The sequence below is a fragment of the Mirounga leonina genome, unplaced genomic scaffold (genome assembly GCF_011800145.1).
Source record: "Mirounga leonina isolate KUSES-001 unplaced genomic scaffold, KU_Mleo_1.0 Mir_126, whole genome shotgun sequence".
NCBI lineage: Eukaryota > Metazoa > Chordata > Mammalia > Carnivora > Phocidae > Mirounga > Mirounga leonina.
Window position 1 is genome coordinate 17363628 of NW_023270314.1, and position 25009 is coordinate 17388636.

The 25009-nt window shown below is 35.5% G+C and overlaps 1 protein-coding gene and 1 pseudogene across 7 annotated transcripts in view; both read right to left on the reverse strand.

The window, feature by feature from the left end:
- Window positions 1-25009, reverse strand: part of USP15 (ubiquitin specific peptidase 15) — a 127855-nt gene that overhangs the window by 58916 nt on the left and 43930 nt on the right. For 5 of the 6 annotated variants that reach the window (XR_004678734.1, XR_004678735.1, XM_035002247.1 and 2 more), the window contains 2 exons: window positions 21564-21709; window positions 16503-16564 (listed from right to left, as the gene is read on the reverse strand). Coding sequence is in view for 4 of the 6 variants with exons in the window: in XM_035002247.1 (XP_034858138.1) it covers window positions 16503-16564; window positions 21564-21709 (208 nt within the window). In the remaining 2 variants the exon portion in view is untranslated. Of the gene's footprint in view, window positions 1-16502; window positions 16565-21563; window positions 21710-23280; window positions 23529-25009 lie in introns of those variants that run through there. The other variant, XM_035002253.1, reaches the window with a different exon arrangement.
- Window positions 11776-15422, reverse strand: LOC118008639 (annotated as a pseudogene). The gene is made up of 2 exons (XR_004678736.1): window positions 13307-15422; window positions 11776-13266 (listed from the first exon to the last, which is right to left on the reverse strand). The product of XR_004678736.1 is annotated as a T-complex protein 1 subunit zeta-like (transcript).

The following is a 25009-nucleotide window of genomic DNA, read 5'->3' on the forward strand; positions in this document are numbered from 1 at the left end:
AGGGAGCCCGATGCGGGGCTCGATCCCAGGACCCTGGGATCATGACCTGAGCCAAAGGCAGACACTTAATGACTGAGCCACCCAGGCGCCCCATCTTTTTCCCTTTTTCAACCAACATCTTATCAATCCCTTTTCTGAAAAAAATTTTTATTTTTCATTTTTAGAGTCATATTCTATCCCTTCATAGTAGTTGCCCTTATTTTTGGCATATATATATATAAGTTGTTCTCTCTTTCCAATTTTGAGATAGTTTCTTCTAACAGATCAAAAATACCCTAAATCTCTAGTGTATGGTTTTGTTCTACTCTCCTGCCTGATCACATTCTCCCCCTTTCTTTTGTTTTTTTAAATCCTCTTCTTTCTTTTTTCAAACAACTTCTTATCAATTCCTTTTATAAAATTTTTTATAATTTTCATCTTTACAGTCATATTCCATCCCTTCATCATATCAACCCTTATTTTTGTACATACATAAGTTTTTCTTTATTTAAAATTCTGGGAGGCACTTCTTCTAACAGACCAAAATATACCCCAAATCTAGTATGTGGCACTGGTCTATGCACCAGCCTGATCATATTTGATCATACTGTGTTTTTTTTTTTTTTGGTTTTTGTTTGTTTTTATCTTTTTCTTTTTCTTTTTTCTTTCTTTCCCTTTATTTTCCCCTGGCTTCAGGTCTTTTCTGATTTGTTTAGAGTATATTTTCTGAGGACGTTGTTCCCTGTTAGCATTTTGTTCTCTCATTCATTAATCTATTCTCCTCTGGACAAAATGACAAGACGGAAAAAAATCACTCAACAAAAAGAACAAGAGGTAGTACCGACTGCCAGGGACCTACTCAATACGGACATTAGTATGATGTTGGATGTAGAGTTCAGAATCATCACTTTAAAGATACTAGCTGGGCCTGAAAAAAGCATGGAAATTATTAAGAGAAACCCTTTCTGGAGAAATAAAAGAACTAAAATCTAACCAAGTCGAAATCAAAAAGGCTATTAATGAGGTGCAATCAAAAATGGGGGCGCTAACTGCTAGGATAAATGAGGCAGAAGAGAGAATCAGTGATATAGAAGACCAAATGATGGAAAATAAAGAAGCTGAGAAAAAGAGAGATAAACAACTACTGGATCACAAGGGCAGAATTCGAGAGATAAGTGATACCGTAAGACGAAACAGTATTAGAATAATTGGGATCCCAGAAGAAGAAGAAAGAGAGAGAGGGCCAGAAGGTATATTGGAGCAAATTACAGCAGAGAACTTCCCTAATTTGGGAAGGAAACAGGCCTCAAAATCCAGGATGCACAGAGAACCCCTCTCAAAATCAATAAAAATAGGTCAACACCTAATAGTAAAACTTACGAGTCTCATAGACAAAGAGAAAATCCTGAAAGGAGCTCGGGAAAAGAGATATGTAACCTACAATGGTAGAAACATTAGATTGGCAAAAGACCTATCCACAGAGACCTGGCAGGCCAGAAAGGACTGGCATGATATATTCAGAGCACTAAATGAAAAATATGCAGCCAAGAATACTATATCCAGCTAGGCGGTCACTGAAAATAGAAGGAGAGATAAAAAGCTTCCAGGACAAACAAAAACTAAAAAAATTTGCAAACACAAAACCAGCCCTACAAGAAATACTGAAAGGGATCCTCTAAGCAAAGAGAGACCCTAAAAGCAACATAGACCAGAAAGGAACACAGACAATATACAGTAACAGTCACCTTACAGGCAATACAATGGCACTAAATTCCTATCTTTCAATAGTTACCCTGAATGTAAATGGGCTAAATGCCCCAATCAAAAGACACAGGCTATCAGATTGGATTAAAAAACAAGACCCATCGATACGCTGTCTGCAAGAGACTCATTATAGACCCAAAGACACCCCCAGATTGAAAGTGAGGGCGTGGAAAACGATTTACCATGCTAATGGACACCAAAAGAAAGCTGGGGTGGCAATCCTTATATCAGACAAATTAGATTTTAAACCAAAGACTGTAATAAGAGATGAGGAAGGATACTATAACCTACTTAAAGGGTCCACCCAACAAGAAGATCTAACAATTGTAAATACCTATGCCCCTAACATGGGAGCAGCCAATTATATAAGGCAATTAATAACAAAAGCAAAGAAACACATTGACAACAATACAATAAAAGTGGGGGACTTTAACACCCCCCTCACTGAAATGGACAGATCATCTAAGCAAAAGATCAACAAGGAAATAAAGACTTTAAATGACACACTGGACCAAATGGACTTCACAGACATATTCAGAACATTCCATCCCAAAGCAACGGAATATACATTCTTCTCTATTCTCCAGAATAGATCACATCCTAGGTCATAAATCAGGTCTCAACCGGTACCAAAAGATTGGGATCATTCCCTGCCTATTTTCAGACCACAATGCTTTGAAACTAGAACTCAATCACAAGAGGAAAGTCAGAAAGAACTCAAATACATGGAGGCTAAAGAGCATCCTACTTATCAAAAAGAAAAGAGAAATGACCCAAATCAACAAAATCATGAATGAAAGAGGAGAGATCACAACCAACACCAAAGAAATACAAACAATTATAAGAACATATTATGAGCAACTCTATGCCAGCAAATTAGATAATCTGGAAGGAATGGATGCATTCCTAGAGATGTATCAACTACCAAAACTGAACCAGGAAGAAATAGAAAACCTGAACAGACCTATAACCACTAAGGAAATTGAAGCAGTCATCAAAAATCTCCCAAAAAACAAAAGCCCAGGGCCAGATGGCTTCCCAGGGGAATTCTACCAAACATTTAAAGAAGAATTAATACCTATTCTTCCGAAACTGTTTCAAAAAATAGAAATGGAAGGAAAACTTCCAAACTCGTTTTATGAGGCCACCACTACCTTGATCCCAAAACCAGACAAAGACACCATCAAAAAGGAGAATTACAGACCAATATCCCCGACGAACATGGATGCAAAAATTCTCCCCAAAACACTAGACAAAAGGATCCAAGAGTACATTAAAAGGATTATTCACCACGACCAAGTGGGATTTATCCCTGGGCTGCAAGGTTGGTTCAACATCCGCAAATCAATCAACGTGATACAATAAACGAAAGAACAAGAATCATATGATCCTCTCCATAGATGCAAAAAAAGCATTTGACAAAGTACAACATCCTTTCTTGATTAAAACTCTTCAGAGTATAGGGATAGAGGGTACATACCTCAATATCATAAAAGCCATCTATGAAAAACCTACAGCGAACATCATTCTCAATGGGGAAAAACTGAGAGCTTTCCCCCTAAGGTCAGGAACACGGCAGGGATGTCCACTATCACCACTGCTGTTCAACATAGAACTAGAAGTCCTAGCCTCAGCAATCAGACAACAAAAGGAAATAAAAGGCATCCAAATCGGCAAAGAAGAAGTGAAAGTCTCACTTTTTGCAGATGATATGCTTTATGTGGAAAACCCAAAAGACTCCACCCCCAAACTGCTAGAACTCATAAAGGAATTCAGTAAAGTGGCAGGATATAAAATCAGTGCACAGAAATCAGTGGCATTTCTATACACAAACAACAAGACAGAAGAAAGACAAATTAAGGAGTCGATCCCATTTACAATTACACCCGAAACCATAAGATACCTAGGAATAAATCTAACCAAAGAGGCAAAGGATCTGTACTCAGAAAACTATAAAATACTCATGAAAGAAATTGAGGAAGACACAAAGAAATGGAAAAACGTTCCATGCTCATGGATTGGAAGAACAAATATTGTGAAGATGTCAATGCTACCTAGAGCAATCTACACATTCAATGCAATCCCCATCAAAATACCATCCACTTTTTTCAAAGAAATGGAACAAATAATCCTAAAATTTGTATGGAACCAGAAAAGACCCTGAAGAGCCAGAAGAATGTTGAAAAAGAAAAGCAAAGCTGGCGGCATCACAATTCCGGACTTCCAGCTCTATTACAAAGCTGTCATCAAGACAGTATGGTACTGGCACAAAAACAGACACAGAGATCAATGGAATAGAATAGAGAGCCCAGAAATGGACCCTCAACTCTATGGTCAACTAATCTTTGACAAAGCAGGAAAGAATGTCCCATGGAAAAAAACAGTCTCTTCAACAGATGTTGGAAAAATTGGACAGCCACATGCAGAAGAATGAAACTGGAGCATCTCCTTACACCACACACAAAAATAGACTCAAAATGGAGGAAAGACAAAATGTGAGACAGGAGTTCATCAAAATCCTAGAGGAGAACACAGGCAGCAATCTCTTTGACCTCACTGCAACAACTTCTTCCTAGAAACATTGCCAAAGGCAAGAGAAGCAAGAGCAAAAATGAACTATTGGGACCTCATCAAGATAAAAAGTTTTGCACAGCAAAGGAAACAGTCAACAAAACCAAAAGACAACTGACAGAATGGGAGAAGATACTTGCAAATGACATATCAGATAAAGGGCTAGTATCCAAAATCTATAAAGAACTTATCAAACTCAACCTCCAAAGAACAAAGAATCCAAGCAAGAAATGGGCAGAAGACATGGACAGACCTTTTTCCAAAGAAGACATCCAAATGGCCAACAGACACATGAAAAAGTGTTCAACATCGCTCGGCATCAGGGAAATCCAAATCAAAACCTCAATGAGATACCACCTCACACAAGTCAGAATGGCTAAAATTAACAAGTCAGGAAATGACAGATGTTGGCAGAGATGTGGAGAAAGGGGAACCCTCCTACACTGTTGGTGGGAATGCAAGCTGGTGCAGCCACTCTGGAAAACAGTATGGAGGTTCCTCAAAAAGTTGAAAATAGAGCTACCATATGGTCCAGCAATTGCACTACTGGGTATTTACCCCAAAGATACAAATGTAGGGATCTGAAGGGGTACATGCACCCCGATGTTTATAGCAGCAATGTCCACAATAGCCAAACTGTGGAAAGAGCCAAGATGTCCATCGACAGATGAATGGATAAAGAAGATGTGATATATATATATATATACACACACACACACACACACATACACACAATGGAATATTATGCAGACATCAAAAGGAATGAGATCTTGCCATTTGCTACGACGTGGATGGAACTGGAGGGTGTTATGCTGAGCGAAACAAGTCAATCAGAGAAAGACATGTATCATATGACCTCACTGATATGAGGAATTCTTAATCTCAGGAAACAAACTGAGGGTTGCTGGAGTGGTGTGGGTGGGAGGGATGGGGTGGCTGGGTGATAGACACCGGGGAGTGTATCTGCTATGGTGAGTGCTGTGAATTGTGCAAGACTGTTGAATCACAGATCTGTACCTCTGAAACAAATAATGCAATATATGTTAAGAAAAAAAAAAAAAGAAGATAGCAGGAGGGGAAGAATGAAGGGGGGGAAATCGGAGGGGGAGATGAACCATGAGAGACGATGGACTCTGAAAAACAGGCTGAGGGTTCTAGAGGGGAGGGGGGTGGGAGGATGGGTTAGCCTGGTGATGGGTATTAATGAGGGCACGTTCTGCATGGAGCACTGGGTGTTATGCACAAACAACGAATCATGGAACGCTACATCAAAAACTAATGATGTGGGCGCCTGGGTGGCTCAGTCGGTTAAGCGACTGCCTTCGGCTCAGGTCATGATCCTGGAGTCCTGGGATCGAGTCCCACATCGGGCTCCCTGCTCTGTGGGAAGCCTCCTTCTCCCTCTCCCTCTCCCCCTCCCCCTGCTTGTGTTTCCTCTCTCGCTGTGTCTCTCTCTGTCAAATAATAAAATCTTTAAAAAAAACAAAACAAAAAACTAATGATGTAATGTATGGTGATTAATATAACCATAAAAAAATTAAAAAAAAAAAAAGTATCTTTTCTCCCCAGTTGGTTGATTTGAATCAGGACCCAAAACAAGTCCATACATTTGCAGATCAATTTTGATAACTTCAAAAGCCCTTACTTGCTCCTGCCAGCTAACTTCTCTGGTTTCACCTTACAGTGACCAAATTTATTTTACATTTGAGTGATTTCTGTATCTATTCATATAGTTAACCTTGACTCATGTGTATTACTGCAAATTGCTCAAATCCTTTTTGGATCAAACCAGGGAACAAAAAGAAAAAAAGAAAGAAAATATTCAATAATTATTTGTGAGTACCTGTACATATCAAGTATCTATATAAAAATCATAAACTTAAATTATATTCATTTATGCATAAAATATACTGTCTAAATTTCATAACTTCAATTAAATCTGGATACAGCTTTTAAATTTCAAATCTAACACTAGTTACTGAACTCAACTGTGACCATGCTTTTGGCAAAACTTGGGAGACGTGGTACGGGTAACTAGATTGAAATTATCTTTCCACAACAGAAAGTTGGTACAGTGTCTAGCGGAAGGAAAGATTTATTTAATCCATGTGCATTTTAAGCATTTCAAAGGAGTGTGCATATAAACTCAGGATCTTAATGAGTATTAAAATGAGAAACCTCAAAGTACAGTCATTGGGAGTGTGCTTATGTGTAGGCACAAGCATTTCTAAAAAGGATTTGGAGTTTGGATAGTTAAAATAACCAGAAAAAAGCAGTTTATTTGGTAAATAGCACACAGGAACTTCTTTTTAACATTATTATGATGCCTATCTTTAGGTGACAAATACCTAGGAAAGGAGGTATATATTCAAATAACAAAAAACTAATATGGCACCAGATTAAGTTTATACTTAGTGTTTTGGTCACCAATTTGGTATTTTGTTAATCGGAACAACACAGATGGCAGAGAGACAATGTATGAGTAAGAACTACTAGCTTAGTTTTCCATTTGATTATTTTTGGCCTCTCATGCCTTATGTAGTTAATTTTGGATTCTTCTTTGGATGTTTTCTAGCCCATGAAAACTGCCTTTTCACAATCATCAATGACCCTTAACTTTTATTGACAAGATACTTAATCACATGTCTTTTGTCAATATTTTTGAATTAATGAAAATGTCTGAATGTGCTTACTCCCACAAGAGGAATTTAGGGTTTTTTCTGTAATATTAATAATCTAAAGCCATTCTTTGAAATAACTATACCTAAATAAAACCATACAGAAAAAAATTAATTGTACAACTTAGTCAAAATTTAATAGAGTTGTGTCTCAGAAGCTATGGCTAAGGGATAAATTGTTAACATTCAACAAACTCTGGAAAGTAAGGGATATAATCTATTGATTAGGTTTCTTGTCTCTTTAGGAACTGCTATGCTTTTACAATTATTCTACTTTATTTTTTTAGAAATACAAGATTTAACTAGGCATATATCTCTCACTGAATACACTATGTACCTGATGCCAACATGTCAAATTTAACAGAACAGAAAACCTCAGGTTAAGACTTTTCTAAGGTATTACTGCAAAACACTATGTTTTGAGAGGTTGTAAGAAATCAGAAAAACTAGATTAGAAATGCAAGTTCTGAAAAAACTAAGCACTTGAGTATTTTAAAAATATAACATGAATATAAAGACGTAAATTTCAAATCACACGGTATCTAGCAGAAAAATCCAGACAGAAAACTCTTGAATATTTTTTTGGTAGCTTTAGATTTCTAATACAGATTTTGAGTTGTTTCAGGGTATGTGCATTTTTGTAACTACAGGACTACATGTTTTAAACAAAATTGTATTTTACCCTTAACATTTTTTAATATTTAGCATTTCTTCTCAATCAAGTAGCACAAAAATTTAGTTTTAGCTGAGGATATATGGTCTCAATTCTGATAAAACTGGGCCCAGGACATTCTTCTGTTTCAGGAAACATATGCCTACTTGTTCATAACCGGCACCTAAAAATGCAGATTCCTGGGCCCAACATAAAGATTTATCTTTATATTCTGTTCATCCTATGGTGGTTCACACAGTAAATATTAAGAAACATTATCTACAAAATGTCTCAAAATGTGATTCTAAGACCAAAAGCATTAGAATCACCTGTGAACTTACTAGAACCATTAATTCAGGAGCTCCACTCCACCCAGTGCTACCAAATTAGAAATTCTGGTGATGGGGCCTAGGAAACCATTTTTAACAAACTCAACAGTGATTCTTTCTTCTATCACCATATTACAACTTGTAATGTTTTTCCTTCAACTTTTGATACTCTATGTAGGAACTGGGTATGTAGTAAGCAATATGAGCACTGGACAAATCCCAGGTTAGTGATGTTTATTAGAACTACTAGTATCTTCACACCATGTTGAGGACCAGGGGTTATATCCTGACAGATAAAATAGCAATTTTGAGTTTATAAAACAGAATGTTCTCTCTCTCTCTCTATATATATATTTTTAAAGATTTTATTTATTTATTTGACAGAGAGAGACACAGCAAGAGAGGGAACAACAAGCAGGGGGAGTGGGAGAGGGAGAAGCAGGCTCCCGCTGAGCAGGGAGCCTGATGCAGGGCTCAATCCCAGGACCTTGGGATCATGACCTGAGCCAAAGGCAGACGCTTAATGACTGAGCCACCTAGGCGCCCCCAGAATGTTCTATATATTAATATCTTGAAATTTCTTTCTTGAGGGCCTAAGATTACAAGCCCTCTGCTGGAGTTAAATTTGTCTAAGTTACAAGTGCTTATAATGTGACTTCAATAAATACATAGAATTCCACTTTTTAAAGCTGGCATTCATCCAGAAAAAATGCTTACTTTACTTATAGACATATAAATAAAAGAAGTGATAATTCTTTAAACTTTTATTTTTCTAATCTGTACTATTTTCCTCTACTCTAAGTGCTTTCGTTACATTCTTAAATATATTTTCATGTAATGTGTTGTTTTAAATTTACATAAATAGTACTGAATTAAAAATCTCACTTTGTTTTTTCTTTTCTCTCAACTGTGTATTTTAACCGTATCCAGTTTTAAAGATCTCACCATTGTTACGTCTACTTGCTGCATTGGTATTCTACAACATACCACCATTCATTTTTCTCTTTCCTTTTTTTTGGGGGGGGGAGGGGCAGAGAGAGAGGGACAGTGAGAATCTTAAGCAGGCTCCACACCGAGCATGGAGCCCCATTCTGGGCTCAATCTCACCACCCTGAGATCATGACCTGAGCCAAAACCAAGAGGCAGACTCTTAACGGACTGAGTCAGCCAGGTGCCCCTCTTTCATTTATTTTTTAGATTTCTGCTTTGTTTCTGTTACTGTATAGCAGTTCTTTCTACATTATAAGTATTATTCTCATGTAGGTTTTAGATATTAAAAAACTGACATTTGACCTTTCACTTCAATGTATGGTTCCTATAACAGAAATACTTAATTTTGATGTAATCAAACCCACTAATTTTCACATTATGTTCTCTGTTCCTAAAATACAGATATTCTCTGAAATTTCTTATGAGCTTTGACGTTTTACGTTTCCTTTTTTTTTTTTTTTAAAAGATTTATCTATTTATTTTAGAGTGCAGGAGGGCACACACAAGTGGGAGAGGAGCAGAGGGAGAGAATCCTCAAGCGGACTCCCTGCTGAGTAAGCAGCCCAATGCAGGGCTCATCCTCTAAGATCATGACCTGAGCTGAAACCTAGATGTGGATGCTCAACAGAATGAGCCACCCAGGTGCCCCCAAATTTATATTTTTTGAGTTTATCATGTGTAATGTAGTGATCCTGTTTTTTTCTACAAATAGCTAGCTCTCCTAATAAAATCTAGGCACCTATCTGCTTTAAGCAATCTGTTTCTTACTCCCTAGGGGTGCCACTTAATCAAGTTTTCATATATACATGAGGTGTTTTTTTTTTTTTTTGAGCTCATTAATTTATTCCAGTGTATTTGGTCTTTCTTTTGCTAGCATCATACTGTTTTCAATATTATAACTTCGTAGTAATCCTCACTGTCTAATAGGTCCAGTACTTCCTTCCTCTTCTTTATTGAAAGTGACTTAATCTTGGACCTTTATTGGTAAATGTTAATTTTAGAATGAGTTTGTGAAGTTTCTCACACACACACACAAAAAGTCAGGATAGAATTTTTAATAGGAGACAGTGACATGATAGATTTAGAGAAACAGGCATCACTAGGTTAAGGCATATTGTACATGATAATCTTTTGTCTTTATAAAGTTAGTTATTTCCCATGAAGGTTTTATGCATTCCTAATCAGGTTAATCTTTGTTATACTATTTTTTTTATTATATGTTAATCACCATACATTATTAGTTTTTTTTTAATGAAATATTTTTCTTTTTTTTTTTTTAAAGATTTTATTTATTTATTTGACAGAGAGAGAGAGAATGAGAGACAGAGAGCATGAGAGGGAGGAGGGTCAGAGGGAGAAGCAGACTCCCCGCTGAGCAGGGAGCCCAATGCGGGACTCGATCCCGGGACTCCAGGATCATGACCTGAGCCGAAGGCAGTCGCTTAACCAACTGAGCCACCCAGGCGCCCCCATTATTAGTTGATGTAGTGTTCCATGATTCACTGTTTGCGTATAACACCCAGTGCTCCATGCAGAATGTGCCCTCTTTAATACCCATCACCAGGCTAACCCATCCCCCCACCCCTGTCCCCTCTAGAACCCTCAGTTTGTTTCTCAGAGTCCATAGGCTCTCATGTTTCATCTCCCCCTCCGATTTCCCCCCCTTCATTCTTCCCTTCCTGCTATCTTCTTCTTCTTCTTCTTTTTTTTTTTTAACATATAATGTATTATTTGTTTTAGAGGTACAGGTCTGTGATTCAACAGTCTTACACAATTCACAGCACTGCTATTTTCTAAGTGGGTTACTAATGGTATATAGCAGGGGTCAGAAATCTATGGCTCACAAGCTAATTCCAGTTTGCCATATTTTTTTGTAAATAAAGTTTTACTGGAACATAGTCACACCCATTTGGTGACATAATTCATAGTTTGAAAGCAGCTATATTGGTAGAGTTTAGTTGAGTCAGGTACCATATGGCCCACAAGCTGAAAATATTATCTGGTTCTTTATAAAAAAGGCTGCTGACCTCTGGGTATAAAAACATATTAATTTTTTATAATATATATTAAAAAAAGAGAAGATATCAGGAAGGGAAAAATGAAGGGGGGAAATTGGAGCAGGAGACGAACCATGAGAGACTATGGACTCTGAGAAACAAACTGAGGGTTCTAGAGGGGAGGGGGTTGGGGGGATGGGTTAGCCTGGTGATGGGTATTAAAGAGGGCACGTACTGAATGGAGCACTGGGTGTTATACGCAAACAATGAATCATGGAACACTCCATCAAAAACTAATGATGTAATGTATGGTGATTAGCATAATTAAAAAATGAGATTAAAAAAACATTAATTTTTATAATTTCTTAAAAGATTGTATTTGAGAGAGCATGCATGAGTGGGGGAAGGGGCAGACGGAGAAGCAGACTCCCCACTGAGCAGGGAGCTAGACATAGGGCTTGATCCCAGGACCCTGGGATCATGACCTGAGCCAAAGGCAGATGCTTAACCAACTGAGCCATCCAGGCGCTCCTAATTTAACAAATTTAGTCTTAGAGAATCTTGCTGAATTTTCTCAGGTTTAGTATTCTGCTGATGGGTTTTGGGTTTTACGTAGATGACTGTATCATATGCAAGTAGTGAATTTTTTTTTCTTTTTTTAACTTCCAATCCTATTTGGTTTGTGTTCAAAATTTCTCAATATAATGTTTGCTATAGACTTTGGGTATATGGACTTTATTGAGTTAGGAGAATTTCCTTTTATTCTTAGTTTCCAGAAAGTCTTTCCATACATCGATGCTAATTTCAAAAAAAAAAAAAAAATTTTTTTTTTTTGTATTCTAATAAACTATCACTGGGCAATTTATTTCATTCTATTACATGGTATTAGGCACATTTTATAGTAAGTAGATACTTAACTTTTCATGCTTTGAAATTTGGGTTTCCTATTACTCTGGGTGATTCAGTGAAGAATGGAACTCTTCAGCACATTTCTAGCAGTGCTTTCATTCACCAACATTTATTGTGATATGGTAATAAAAGAAAATAATGTTTTATCTTTCAAGTGAAAAATCAATAATCTTAGGTAGAAAAGATCTCTAAATCCTTAGAACTCAAGGTACTTATCAAGGCACAAGCAACTTTGAAATTTCAAAGTACTATATAACTATAACAAGTACTTAACAATCTAAAGATAAGCTAGAAAAAAAAAACAAGAGTCGTTCTAATCTAAAGACTAAAAGTAAATATTCACAAAGAAAACATTTCTAACTTCTAAAACTTCATCAGTCAAGAAATTTACATGATTCTACCATGTGCTTTCAATATCTTCTTAAACTAAGTTCTACCCTTCAATCCTAAGTGGAGTAATATAAAATGTAATTAATATACTTAGTACAGACTCATAAAACATTTAAATGAAAAAACTTCACCTAAGATAAAAAGGATAGAGAACCACTCATTAAAGGTGAATTTTATTTTTTTGTTTTTTTTTCAAGTAACATTTAATAACAAGGTAGATAACATATACTTATCTAACTTGGTACTTTTATAACACTGAAGCTAAAGCAAAACATCCTGTTCATTGGGTAAAAACGGCCTACTTAATGTGTGTACACTGAAGTGCAATTTAAAAAAATACTGTAATTATAATTTCAGAACTTCAGAATTTTAGTGTCAGTGTTCTCTTTTTTTCATATGGGAAAAGAAAATGCTTTTGAAAATCATTTGAAACTTGGACAAAAATTCCAGACCTCTTCTTAGGACCACTCTGTAGAGTCTTCATGATTCAGATGACACAAGGGAAGCTTCAATTCAGCCTTTTCAAGAAGACATTCTGGCTCTCATGATCTCATCAACCAGGAGAATGTTGGTGGCAATCACAATGCAGGACTGTGTAAAGCTATTCTTTACACAATAGTTATCCCATATGTCTACATCGGCTGCTACCACTGGCTCACCTGTATTCAAGTCCACACCCACAAACTGACCTGATTCTGAATGTTCTGCTTGAACTTGTGTTTCCTGAAGGTCAAAACCAGAGTTCTGAGCAAGAACCTTGGGAATAATGAGCAATGCATCAGCAAATGCTTGGACTCCAAGCTGGGCCCTGCCCTTTACAATGGGCTTATATTTAATCAAGGCTTTTGTTATTGCCACCTCCACTGCCCCAGCACCTAGAACTACAAAGCCATCATCAATAGCATTTTTAACAGCCCTCAAACCATCCCTTATTGCATCTTTGATTTGAGGGAGTGTGTGCTTATTTGGTCCTTTGACCAATAACATGATGGAGTGAGGATTGTTATTTTTATTTATTTTTTATTTTATTTTACTATTGTTATTGTTATTTTTCAATAAAGGTGAATTTCTCTTCTCCCAATGTATACTCACAGACAAGTCCTGCATGTCCAAAACAATCAGGATTTAGGTCATCAAAAGAATTTAGAGCTACTCCGCCACAAGCAAGAGTCAGCCTTTCCCTATTTCTCCTTTTAACTCTATGCAAGAGCATCTGAAGGGGTCAATTCCCTTTTGAATGAATCTTTTATCTGAATCACACAGACTTTCTTTTTCAGTTCTATTATTTTTTAACTCTATCTTCAAGGAATTTTCTTTCAGCTTTTACAAGTTCCTCTTCTTCTGAACTCTTATAAAAAAAGAATTCACTTCTGTTTTTTCATATTCTAATGACACAGTGCACGTGAGGATGTATGCATCTTCTTCTTCTTTTTTTTCCCCCCTATCAGGATGTGTGTCCCATGGTCTAAACAAGACCTCTGATTAAGCTTGTATCAGTTTCAGATTTCTGTTTCATTTCCATGATCTCAAACATTAAAAGGTCAACAGGTTCACCTTGTTTTTTAATGACGAAAATGAAGTCCACTACAGCTTCTATTAAGGTATCAGGAAGTTCAGCATGTACTTTAGGAGGTAGAGATGTTCTGGCCACATTTGTAAGTGTTTCCCAGTCCATTTCTTTGCTTACTTTCACTTGTTCCAAAAACTGACGTGCCTTTTCCTTTGCAGCTTCAAGTCCTTCTGTTATTATTCTGGGACGAAGACTTTCAGAAATGTAGAGATCCACCTGTTTCAGTAGCTCTCCAATGATTAAGACATTGGAAGTGGTACCATCACCAGTTATGTCATCCTAGGTTGTTGCCACTTTGGCTATTAAGGAGGCTGTTGGGTGTTGAATTTGCATTTCACGAAGCAGCATATTGCCATCTTCAGTAAGCTTGATGTCTCCAGCACCAGAAACAAGCATCTTCATGGTGCCCTTAGGCCCCAAGTTGGTGCTCAGCATGTCCTGCAGCCCCTGGGCCACACTGATGTTAATCTCCAGTTCCGCCTGGGCTTGGGCCACCTTGGCCTTGGGGTTCAGGGTCTTCAGGGCCTCCACAGCTAACCAGAACAGGAAGAAGAGGACACCTGGTGTGCAGAGTGCCCAAAGCTGGCTCAGCGTGGCCATGCATTTCAGTTTTAAAGATCAGTTTTCTTTTATTTGCTAGGTTAGCAATTAATAAAAAATTATTTTTAATTTATTCAAGAATCATTATTTTAAGGATTTCAAAATATAGGTTTACAATCCCTCATCAGAAAATCTGAAATTCCAAAAGCTCTGAAAATTTAAAAATTATTTTATAATTCACTTGAGGGCAATCTAGCCTAAACTGATACGAAACTATTTATAGTCCTTTAAACTACTTAGTGTGAGTATTTGCAGAATATTAATGTGTTTGATTAAGAGAGTCCCCCTGGAACCCATAGATATATTAAAATAATAGGTGGCATATGCACCATATTACTTTTCAAAGGTTTGAAAAGTTTGAAATTGAAATACAACTAGCACTAAGTGTTTTTGATAATGGAGTGTAGATCTGATCATTCTAAAACCATTAAAAATATTTTCTCCCATTCTGTATGTTGTGTTTTCACTCTGTTTATTGTTTCTCTTCCTGTGCATAAACTTTTTAGTTTGATGTAGTCCCATTTGTCTATTATTACTGCTTTCGTTGCTTGGGTTTTGGTGTCATATTCAAGAAATCATTGCCTGGGCAGACATGATGATGCTTTTTCACTAAGATGTCTTCTAAGAGTTTTATAGTTTCAGGTCTTATTTTTAAATCTTTAAGCTATGTATTTGATAAAGGTTTAATATCCAAAATATATAAGAAATTCCTACAATTCAATGGCAAAAAACCCAAATAACCAGATTAAAAAGTGGCATACAAATGGTCCACAGGTACAGATGCTCAACTTCAGTAATTATTGGGGAAATGCAAATCAATCCACAATGAGATATCACCTCATACCTGTTAGGCTGGCTATTATCAAAAGAACAAAAGATAACAAGTGCTCTCAAGGATGTGCAGAAACTGGAACACTTACTTGTATACTGTTGGTAGAAATGTATAATGATGTGGCTTCTATGGAAAACAGTATGAGGGTTCCTCAAAAAATTAAAAATAGAAGTACCATACAATCCAGAAATCTCACTTCTGGGTATATATCCAAAGGAAATGGAATCATCTCAAAGAGATACTACATGCCCATGTTCACTGCAGTACAATTTACGATACCAAGATAGGGAAACAACCTAAATGTCCACTGATGGATGAATGGATAAAGAAAATGTATATACATGCAACGAAATATTATCTGGACTTTTTTTTTTTTTTAAGGAAGTAGGTCTTTTTTAAGGAAGGAGATCTTGCCATATGTGATAACATGGTTGAACCTGGGGGACATTATATTAGGTAAAATAAGCCAATCATAGAAAGACAAAAACTACCTGATTCCACTTATATGAGATATCCAAACTAGTCAAATACTCATAGAAAGAGAGACTACAATGATGGCTGCCAGGGGCTAGGGGAAGGGAGAAATGGGAAATTACTGAGCAATGGGAATAAAGTTTCAGTTACATAAGATGGATAGATTCTAGAGATCTACTATACAACAATGTGCTTACAGTTAACAATACTGTATGGTGCACTTAAAAATTTGTTAAGAGGGTAGATCTCAAGTTAAGGGTTCTTACCATGTTAAAAAAAAAGTTAAAAGATTTCTAATTCTTTCATCCCTTGTTTACCATCAGAAGCAATTCTTACACTCCTCTATCTCTACTTGTGCTTTTATATTCTAAAACATTTAAATAAATAAAAATATTGTTTTCATATCAAATTCATTTTGATAGAGTATTCTTTAACAGATACTTTAAAAAAACACAAAAAGCTTGAAAAGTATTAAACAAAATGCTTAATAGTGATTTGACATATTAGACAATGCAACATAATATTTACAACATATGTACACTGTACCTTATTCTAAAAGAGATTTGATTTGGAAGGCTTTAAATTATAGCATATTAATTTAAATACAAATTCACATAACTTCTATACTGAGAATAAAATTTTATAATATAAAGTAGGTATATATACTTGCAACATACAATTGGCTATCTTCTACCATTCTGGATTTTGTTATCTGAAATCAAAGCCTTCAAAACATGCAATCAACCATAAAAAGTGGGAGCACTTACTTAGGAGCAGAAGGACCCCTTGGCCATGTTCCATCTTCATTTTTCTGTTCTATCACTAACACCTGTAAATATGACACAATAGAAGAGTGTTTTTCCTTAAAAAGTTGAAGTTAAAATAGCTTTAGAAGATTAGCTGGATACACTAAGAAGCTAAAGTAAATCTGGAATTATTTAAAGGACAGAGTAGACTAGGTGAAGAGGTATTTGCATTTTGATGCCAAACCTGGGCAATATAAATAGAATATAAATTCCTTGAGTTTAGGGAATATGTTTTCTACTTCTTTTCTATTTGCAGGCTGTAACATAGTACTATGCAAAAAACCCCAGATGTTCAATAAATGGTCACAGTTGTTAAAAATACTGATGTATAATCTTGGCTATTATTACGCAAATCCTGAAAAACAGTGACACAGATAATTCCAAATTACAGATTATACATAATTTATTTGGGGCTTTAAAATTTGCCTTTATTTACATTATTACTATGTAAATTATAGAATCTTTTAATGTATAAATGATAGAGCCACATTTGTGAGAATCAGATTCAAGTTCCTTACTGCAGCATGGTTAAGGCAGAAAGCAACTCTAATAAATGTAAAGTACAGGGCAAGGCAGAGCTATGCTTTATTCTAAAATATAACAGAATCCTTCCTCTTATCTTCTTGTTTAAAAAAGGCTTTTTTCCAGTTTTTGCTATGTGTGAGTCTGTGCAAAGAAACTAAGCAAAAATAACTAAATAAGCAAAAGAAATTATGTGATAATGTCAATAAGAAGTTAATAACCAAATTTCCATGGGAGAAGTATAACATAAGAACATGCCTTGAAATAAATTCAAGGCATTACAAATTTGAATACATTCTAGATATTCACTTTCAACTCTTAAAGTTTCAATTTTGTAACCTACTCGACATACTCTTGGTAAAATACTTTTGTGGACTGAATGTTTCAGGCCATTTATAAGTTGGCATTTGGATCCTAACCATGTAAAATATAAGACTGTTTCAGAATACATACAACAAATGATAAAGATCTGATCAACAGAAAAATTCATGGAACCAGCTTGTTCAAAGAGTACACTAATTAAAATATTAAAGTTATCAGAAAGGGAGACAAACCATAAGAGACTCTCAATCTAGGGACACAAACTGAGGATTGCTGGAGGGAAGGTGGGTGGAGGGATGGGGTAAGTGGGTGATGGACATTGGGGAGGGTGTGTGTTGTAATGAGCACTGGGTATTACATAGGACTAATGAATCACAGACCTGTACCCCTGAAACGAATAATACATTATTTGTTAATTAACTGAATTTAAATAAAAAAGGAAAAACAAATTACTATTTCCTATATTCAAAGAACATGTATGAAGTATACATAGCATATAAAGAATAAGAACACTGTGTATTTACTACCCTAATCCCTCCCTAATCATATTCCTCATCCCTATCACAATTAATCATTCTCCTCAATTTTCTGATATCATTCTGATATAATCATATATTTATGTATTTTTGTAAAATTGAATTTAGTAAGTGATTTTTAACTGAAGAGTTTTCCATTACTGCAACTTATTAAGATACCTAGATATGAACTACATATATAGAGAGAGAAAACATGCCTTGAAGTACATTTAAAGCATTACAAATTTGTGTGTGTGTATATACATACTTCATACTATGCATATATATGTGCATATATATAAACTTCATAGTCATTTGGAAGACAAATCAGTTACAAAATGAAAGACTTTAGTTACAAAGAATTTCAAAGTTATGCATTTAGTATCATTGTTTGTAGTGTGCTTTTTAATAGAAGGTCCTAAAACTGAAAAATCAAATAAATAAATAAAGTTGAACCATAACAATTTAATTCCTAATAGTATATATGTTAAAATTTCATGTTTTTACAATCACAGATATTAATATTGAAGGCCATCAGAAATGTTAATATTCACTCCTTTACTCAAATATTTTATTTTATTTATTTATTTTTTAAGATTTTTATTCATTTATTTGACAGAGAGAGAGACAGCAAGAGAGGGAACACAAGGCAAGGGGAGTGGGAGAGGGAGAAGCAGGCTCCCCTCTGAGCAGGGAGCCCGATGTGGGGCTCGATCCCAGGACCTTGAGATCATAACCTGAGCTGAAGGCAGTCGCTTAACCAACTGAGCCACCCAGGCGCCCAATATTTTATTTTCTGAATGAAGTTTTACTCATGGTTAAAACTTCCAAGATGAGAATTTTCTTAGAAAGTTTTCAAAATTAAATTAAATGTGTGTGTGTGTGCACACACACACTTAAGGGAAGAGAAAGAGATAAAGACCACCATTTTGGGAGGGAAACTCTTCAATAATGTATCTTTGTTTTATTTTCTGATGTTTCATTTTACTTTAATTTCAGTAAAAATTTTAAAAAGTCTAGGACAGGGGCACCTGGGTAGCTCAGTTGGTTAAGAGTCTGACTTTTGACTGAGGCTCAAGTCATGATCTCAGGGTTGTGAGACTGAGCCTTGAGATGGGCTTTGCACTCAGTGTGGAGTCTGCTGGAGATTTTCTTTCTCTCCCTCTGCCCCTCCCCCTGCTCGCTCTTGCTCTCTCTCTAAAATAAGTAAATAGATCTTAAAAAAAAAAAGTTCAGGATAATGTTTAGTTCATTTATCATCAGTCAGAAAATAACTTGCAAAATCTGGAAAATTTAAAGCATGTTCTTTGAAACATTCTTATTTTGAAAGATCAAATGTTAGTAAGGATATTTAACCTTCTTCTTATTAAAATAATATACTGTCACCTGTAATCTGATAAATGCATTCCTATCAAGAACATCAAATTACTTAAATTCTCTAAGCCTCAGTTTTCTAATGCACATGATGGATAGAATAAAAACCATTTCATAGGCTCAATCACTGAAAAGTTTTAAAGAAATGATTCTATGTATTCCAAACTGTACTCCTGGAACTATCTCAAGACCTACAGATGGTAACTAAGGAGTGAAAGAGGGAACTGGCTGGCTAAGGAGCGGGGTGTTACCTAACCATGAGAGTTCCGAGTTCCTTACTCCAGCTTTAATCAGGTTAGCTCAAATTTTGATTATAATACATAGTACTTTTTGCAAGATTTCATTTAAGACTATAATAGCTAAAATAAGTCTGAAAATCACTGTTTTTATTTTTTTTAAAGATTTTATTTATTTATCAGAGAGAGAGAGAGAGCACAAGCAGGGGGAACAGCAGCAGAGAGAGAAGCAGGCTCCCCGCCGAGCAAGAAGCCTGATGCGGAACTTGATCCCAGGAGCCTGGGATCATGACCTGAGCCGAAGGCAGCCACTTAACCGACTGAACCACCCAGGTGTCCCATGAAAATCACTGTTTTTATAGCCTATTACGATACATGACATATGGCAGACATTTACTAAAAATTAATTTCCTCAGTTGTTCTGGGTTTTTTTCACAACTTGTATCATAATACTGATGTCAATAATAATTTTTTTAAAGATTTTATGTATTTGAGAGAGAGAGAGAGAGAATGAGAGAGAAAGAGACAGGGGAAGGGGCAGAGGAAGAAGGACAAGCAGATTCCCCACTGAGCAGGTAGCCAGATGCAGGGCTCGATACCGAACCCTGAGATCATGACCTGGGCTGAAGTCAGATGCTTAACTAACTGGGCCACCCAGGTGCTCCTGTCAATAACTATTTTTAATAAAACAGAACAAAATAAAAATCTCCATATATCAGAGGACCAGGCTGTGTTAGATACTAAAAATAAAAACAAAAATAAATAGACACGAAGTCCTAAAACAAGGAACTCAAAGTCTAGTGGAAAAGCTCAACATATAAATAAAGTACATAATGAATGTCACAAAAGACATATACATAAATCATTATGAAGTTAAGGGAGTAATTTTTTCCCCAAAGTAGAAAACTCCTTATGCCTCAAATACATATTGAGAAAAACAGATCAGGAAAGGCTGAAGAGATGAGGTGACATTTGAGGCTGGAATCTGAAGAATGAAGAATGAACAATCTGATCTGATTAGACTACATGATAGAATGGAGTGGTTAATTTGAATATTTTGATGTTTAAAAGGACTTTTTGCTGGAAGGATGCAGGCACTGGGAAGAAGGGTACAACAGGCAGATGGAATAACACAGATGAAAGCACAGGAGTTGGGAATAGCATAGTATGCTTAGGGAACTATAAGCAGTTCAGTTTGGTATTGTATGAATCATTGTATAAATCATGAGGCAAGGATAATCTAAAGATGCTGGAAGACTAGCCACAAGGTCAAACCTTGACTTACATGCTGTGTTAAGGTGCCTGGACTTTATTCTACAATTGTTAGGGAACCCAGGAAAGGTTTACAATAAAGAAACATCGAGGTTTACATTTTAGAAAGAGTGTTCTAACAGAAATATGGAAGACTGAGAATGGACATACAAAAGACTAGACACAGAGGGACCTGTTAAGACACTACTGAAAGACAGGGCTGAGAATGGAATAGATTAATTCAAGAAATATTTAGAGGGTAGAATCAGTAGGACTTGCTGAGTATGTCTAAATGTCTTCATTTCTTAACACATTCATTTCTTTGGATTATATTATAAAGAAAGACCAAATTGGAGGTTGATACCTTACCAGGGCCTGGCAAAGTACAGTTCACTTAGCTCACTGACTGCTTTTGTAAATGAAGCCTGTTGTTTACATATCGTCCATGACTTTTGTGTTACTACAGTGGAAGAGTTGTAGTTGTAACAGAGACCATACAGGCTACAGAACCAAAAATATTTACTATTTGATTCCTTATAGAAAGTTTGCAGACCCATATTATTATATTAGCTGTTTTATTGATGGAAAATAATTTCTTTTTAAAAAGTAGGTTATTCTCAAGCTCAAGGAGGGAAGTAAAATTTACTGCTAGTGATCAACAGGAATAGGGAAGAGATGAGTTAGAAAGACGAAGCCAGAGACAGTAGAACCCATTATAGATTGTCAAGATATTAATAAAGTTTGTGACTCCAAAAAGCTTCATGTATAGTATGCTTAAAATAAACAGTACTGCTAAACAATACCTGTCCTTGGTATAAACCAGCATCCTGAATGGTGCTGTCTGGTTTATTCAGTGGTTCAAATGTATTACTCATGTATTTGTTCCACAATCTGGTCTCCTTTTCATCTGGAATACTGAAGATTTTTCTTATTTCCTTTTCAATTGTATCTAGATTTAAGGAGGAAAGATATATAAATATAATAAATATTTTAAAATATACCACACATAGCTAAGTGCTCACTAGCATAAAAATCCTAAATTTAAAATACTGATATAATAGCAAGAATAGATGAACAAATATGTAGGACATATATAAAGAACAATAAAGACAACCCGGTGTGCTTTTTAGGAACAAAATGGTAATTATAACTCTGACAGATAATTACTTGGGGAAACTAAGATCTCTCAAGGGAGAAGAGTTCAATCACATAACACCACAGTATAATTTATATTATACAGGATGACCTTTAACTATTTACACACTATAAATTCAATATATCTTCTGATGATATGTTTATGATTTAGAAAAAGTATGAGTCAGAGATGCTGTAGATAGAAAATATTTTTAACTGTAATACAACCAATTTTAGGTTATTTACAGTTTGAATAGTTAACTAAAATTAAATAGAATATATGGACACAAAGGAAAGTGCCTTCTTTGAAGGGATATATGTATTGGTAAAAATTTGTTTTCACAGTAAAACTATATATTTTCCTTATTTCTAAATCATTTATGTGAGTGGAAAAGCCTTTTTTAAACTGGAGCAGCTTAACTTGCTATAAAATAAGACACAGGAGTACCCACATATTGGAGAATAGAGATGTAATTAAGTTTCAGTGCCACAAAGTTAAATGAATCTTTAAAACATGAAAAAGAGATATTAGAAAATATTATTAAATCTACTGAATTCTGGTTAATAACTTGCCTGCCTATCTTAGACTCAAGAAAACAGTAAAACACCTAATGACATATGAAGAATTATAAAATACATTTTAGAATACCTGGTTAGTTTTGGAAAGAAACATTAAAATACTAAACCTAATAATACATGTTCTCTGAAGAAATCCTACATCATGAAATCCTACATCATTAAATTTAGTCTAATAATACTGTTTATGCCCTATTTAGCAGCTGAAGTTCTTTAATAGTCATAGTCAATGAGATTTTCATTAAGGTATTAAATAAATAGGAAATCTTAAGGTGGATCTGAAAACTTAAGAGCAAATTAGCCAGAATATTTAAATAATTACATAAAATATACTAACAGTACTGCTTTCTATTTTGGTGGATTTTTTTTGTTCTTTTTATTGAAGTGTAAATGCACAGGTCATTAGTATATAATGATAAATTTCCAAAGTGGACACACCCACATAACCAGCACACAGATCAAGATACAGAACATTATGTAGGAAGGAGGCTAGAGGAAGAAGCTGAGGAAGGGAGGTCATTTTAGTCTTTCTAATAAAAATGAGTACTTTTTTCCTGATTGCATAAATAATTCTTGCTCATTGCAAAAATTTAGAAAATATAAATAAAATGTCTATAGAGAGAGCCACTGTTAACATTTGTTTATTTCTTCTTTCAGACACTTATCTATTAATATACACAGATATTTACATATGTAATACAATACATACAGACATGGGAATTTCCTCTTCATTGAGTTTTGTAAACCACTCACACATTGGGGAAGAATATTACAGGGAGAAGAAAGGAGTGCAAAAGGCCCTGAGGTGGGAATGTATCTGGCCTGTTTTAGAACAGCATGGTGCACCAATGTGGCTGAAGTGAAATGAGCAAGGTAGAAATGAGACCTTTATATAGACTCTTGTGAGCTATGAAAGTATTGCTTTATCTGAGTAATAAGAGAAGCAACTGAGTTTTGAGAAGTGGAGAGAAGTGGAATGATTTAACTCACATTTTTGCTGCTAGTGGAAAACTGCAGGATGTTAAGGGTAGGAGACTAGGCTTCTGCAGCGATCAAAACTAAGGGAGAAGCAATGTTAAGTGGTTAGACTGAGAACAGATTTTGAAGAACTGCTTAGAAGATATGCTGCTAGATTACACGCAGGGTGAGAAAAAGAGAATCTGAATGATACCAAGGTTTTTAGCCTGAGCAATTGAAAGAATACAAGTGGTGATCACTCAGATGGGGAAGAATGACAGGCAGCAGGTTTCTGGAGGAGGAAGGACAGACTTTAGTTTCATACATGTTATATCTTGAGATTCCTATCAGACAGAAGTGAAGCTATGGAATGACTGAAACTGGAATTAAGGGAGAATTCTGGGCAGGAGATATAAATTCATTCAAAAGATATCAACATGCAGAAAGCAAAAAGCTAGGGCACCGAAGGAAATCACCAAAGAAAAGAGGAAATTAAAGGACTACGCATGGCAACACCTTGATGTTTTGAGATCAGGAATATGAAGAGGATGTTTTCAGATTTTCTGAGAAGATGCAGGCAGTGAAAACTTGTGCCATGGAAGCCAGAAATTAAAGGACTACGCATGGCAACACCCTGATGTTTTGAGATCAGGAATATGAAGAGGATGTTTTCAGATTTTCTGAGAAGATGCAGGCAGTGAAAACTTGTGCCATGGAAGCCACGTAAATAGAAGTTATTTCTAGATGGAAAAGTGAGTATGTTAATTTTTGCTGGCAGGTTAAGAAAATGGAAGACTGAAATTACCATTAGATTTATCAATGTGGAAGTAATTAGAAACCATCATAGAAGCAGTGCCAAGGAAGTGGCAGGTTTGGATGTCTGATGTAGCAGGGTCAAGCAAGAATGCGAGCAGAGTAAATGGTAGCCAGAAAGCAGGATGTTTAAATTGAGATCTGCCAGGTGCAGTTATAGATAATGACAGGCTAGGGTATAGCTAGGGAATTGATGCCTGAAGTTGGATACAGATTAAGATCACTTGAGTTGAGAATCTCAAAGTATTGAGAGTGTGTGTAGATTTTTCCATATATGAATCTGATTCCATTAGGCAGTTAATGAAAAGCTTACAGAGTTAGAAAAATATTATTCATATAATAAAATTAAATTGTGACAAAATTTCTAGTAAGAATATTTAATAAGTTAAGCAATTCTATTAATAAATTTTACATAAAGTATTTTTCAATAAGTTTTACAACAAAAATTATTTTTTTAGTGTATCCTTAAAGAAAAAATAAAAAAACAAATTTTATATTTCTAATTGGAAGATGTTCTATACCCAAGTATGTCAATTTAAGGAGAGAAATAAGATATTTTGGCTCTGAATGAAGTTAATTATTTAGATCCTGCCTATGGCAACTATAAAGTCAGTGTAGGTAGTATTAGCTGAAAATGAGACATTTTATTAACTTGGCAAAACAGAAAACAGGTACTTCTACTTCTTAATTCTATTTATACAACATATAGCTATGTTTTATGTATGTATTTGGATCATTTTTAATTAAGATGAGACCACAAGGGAAAAAT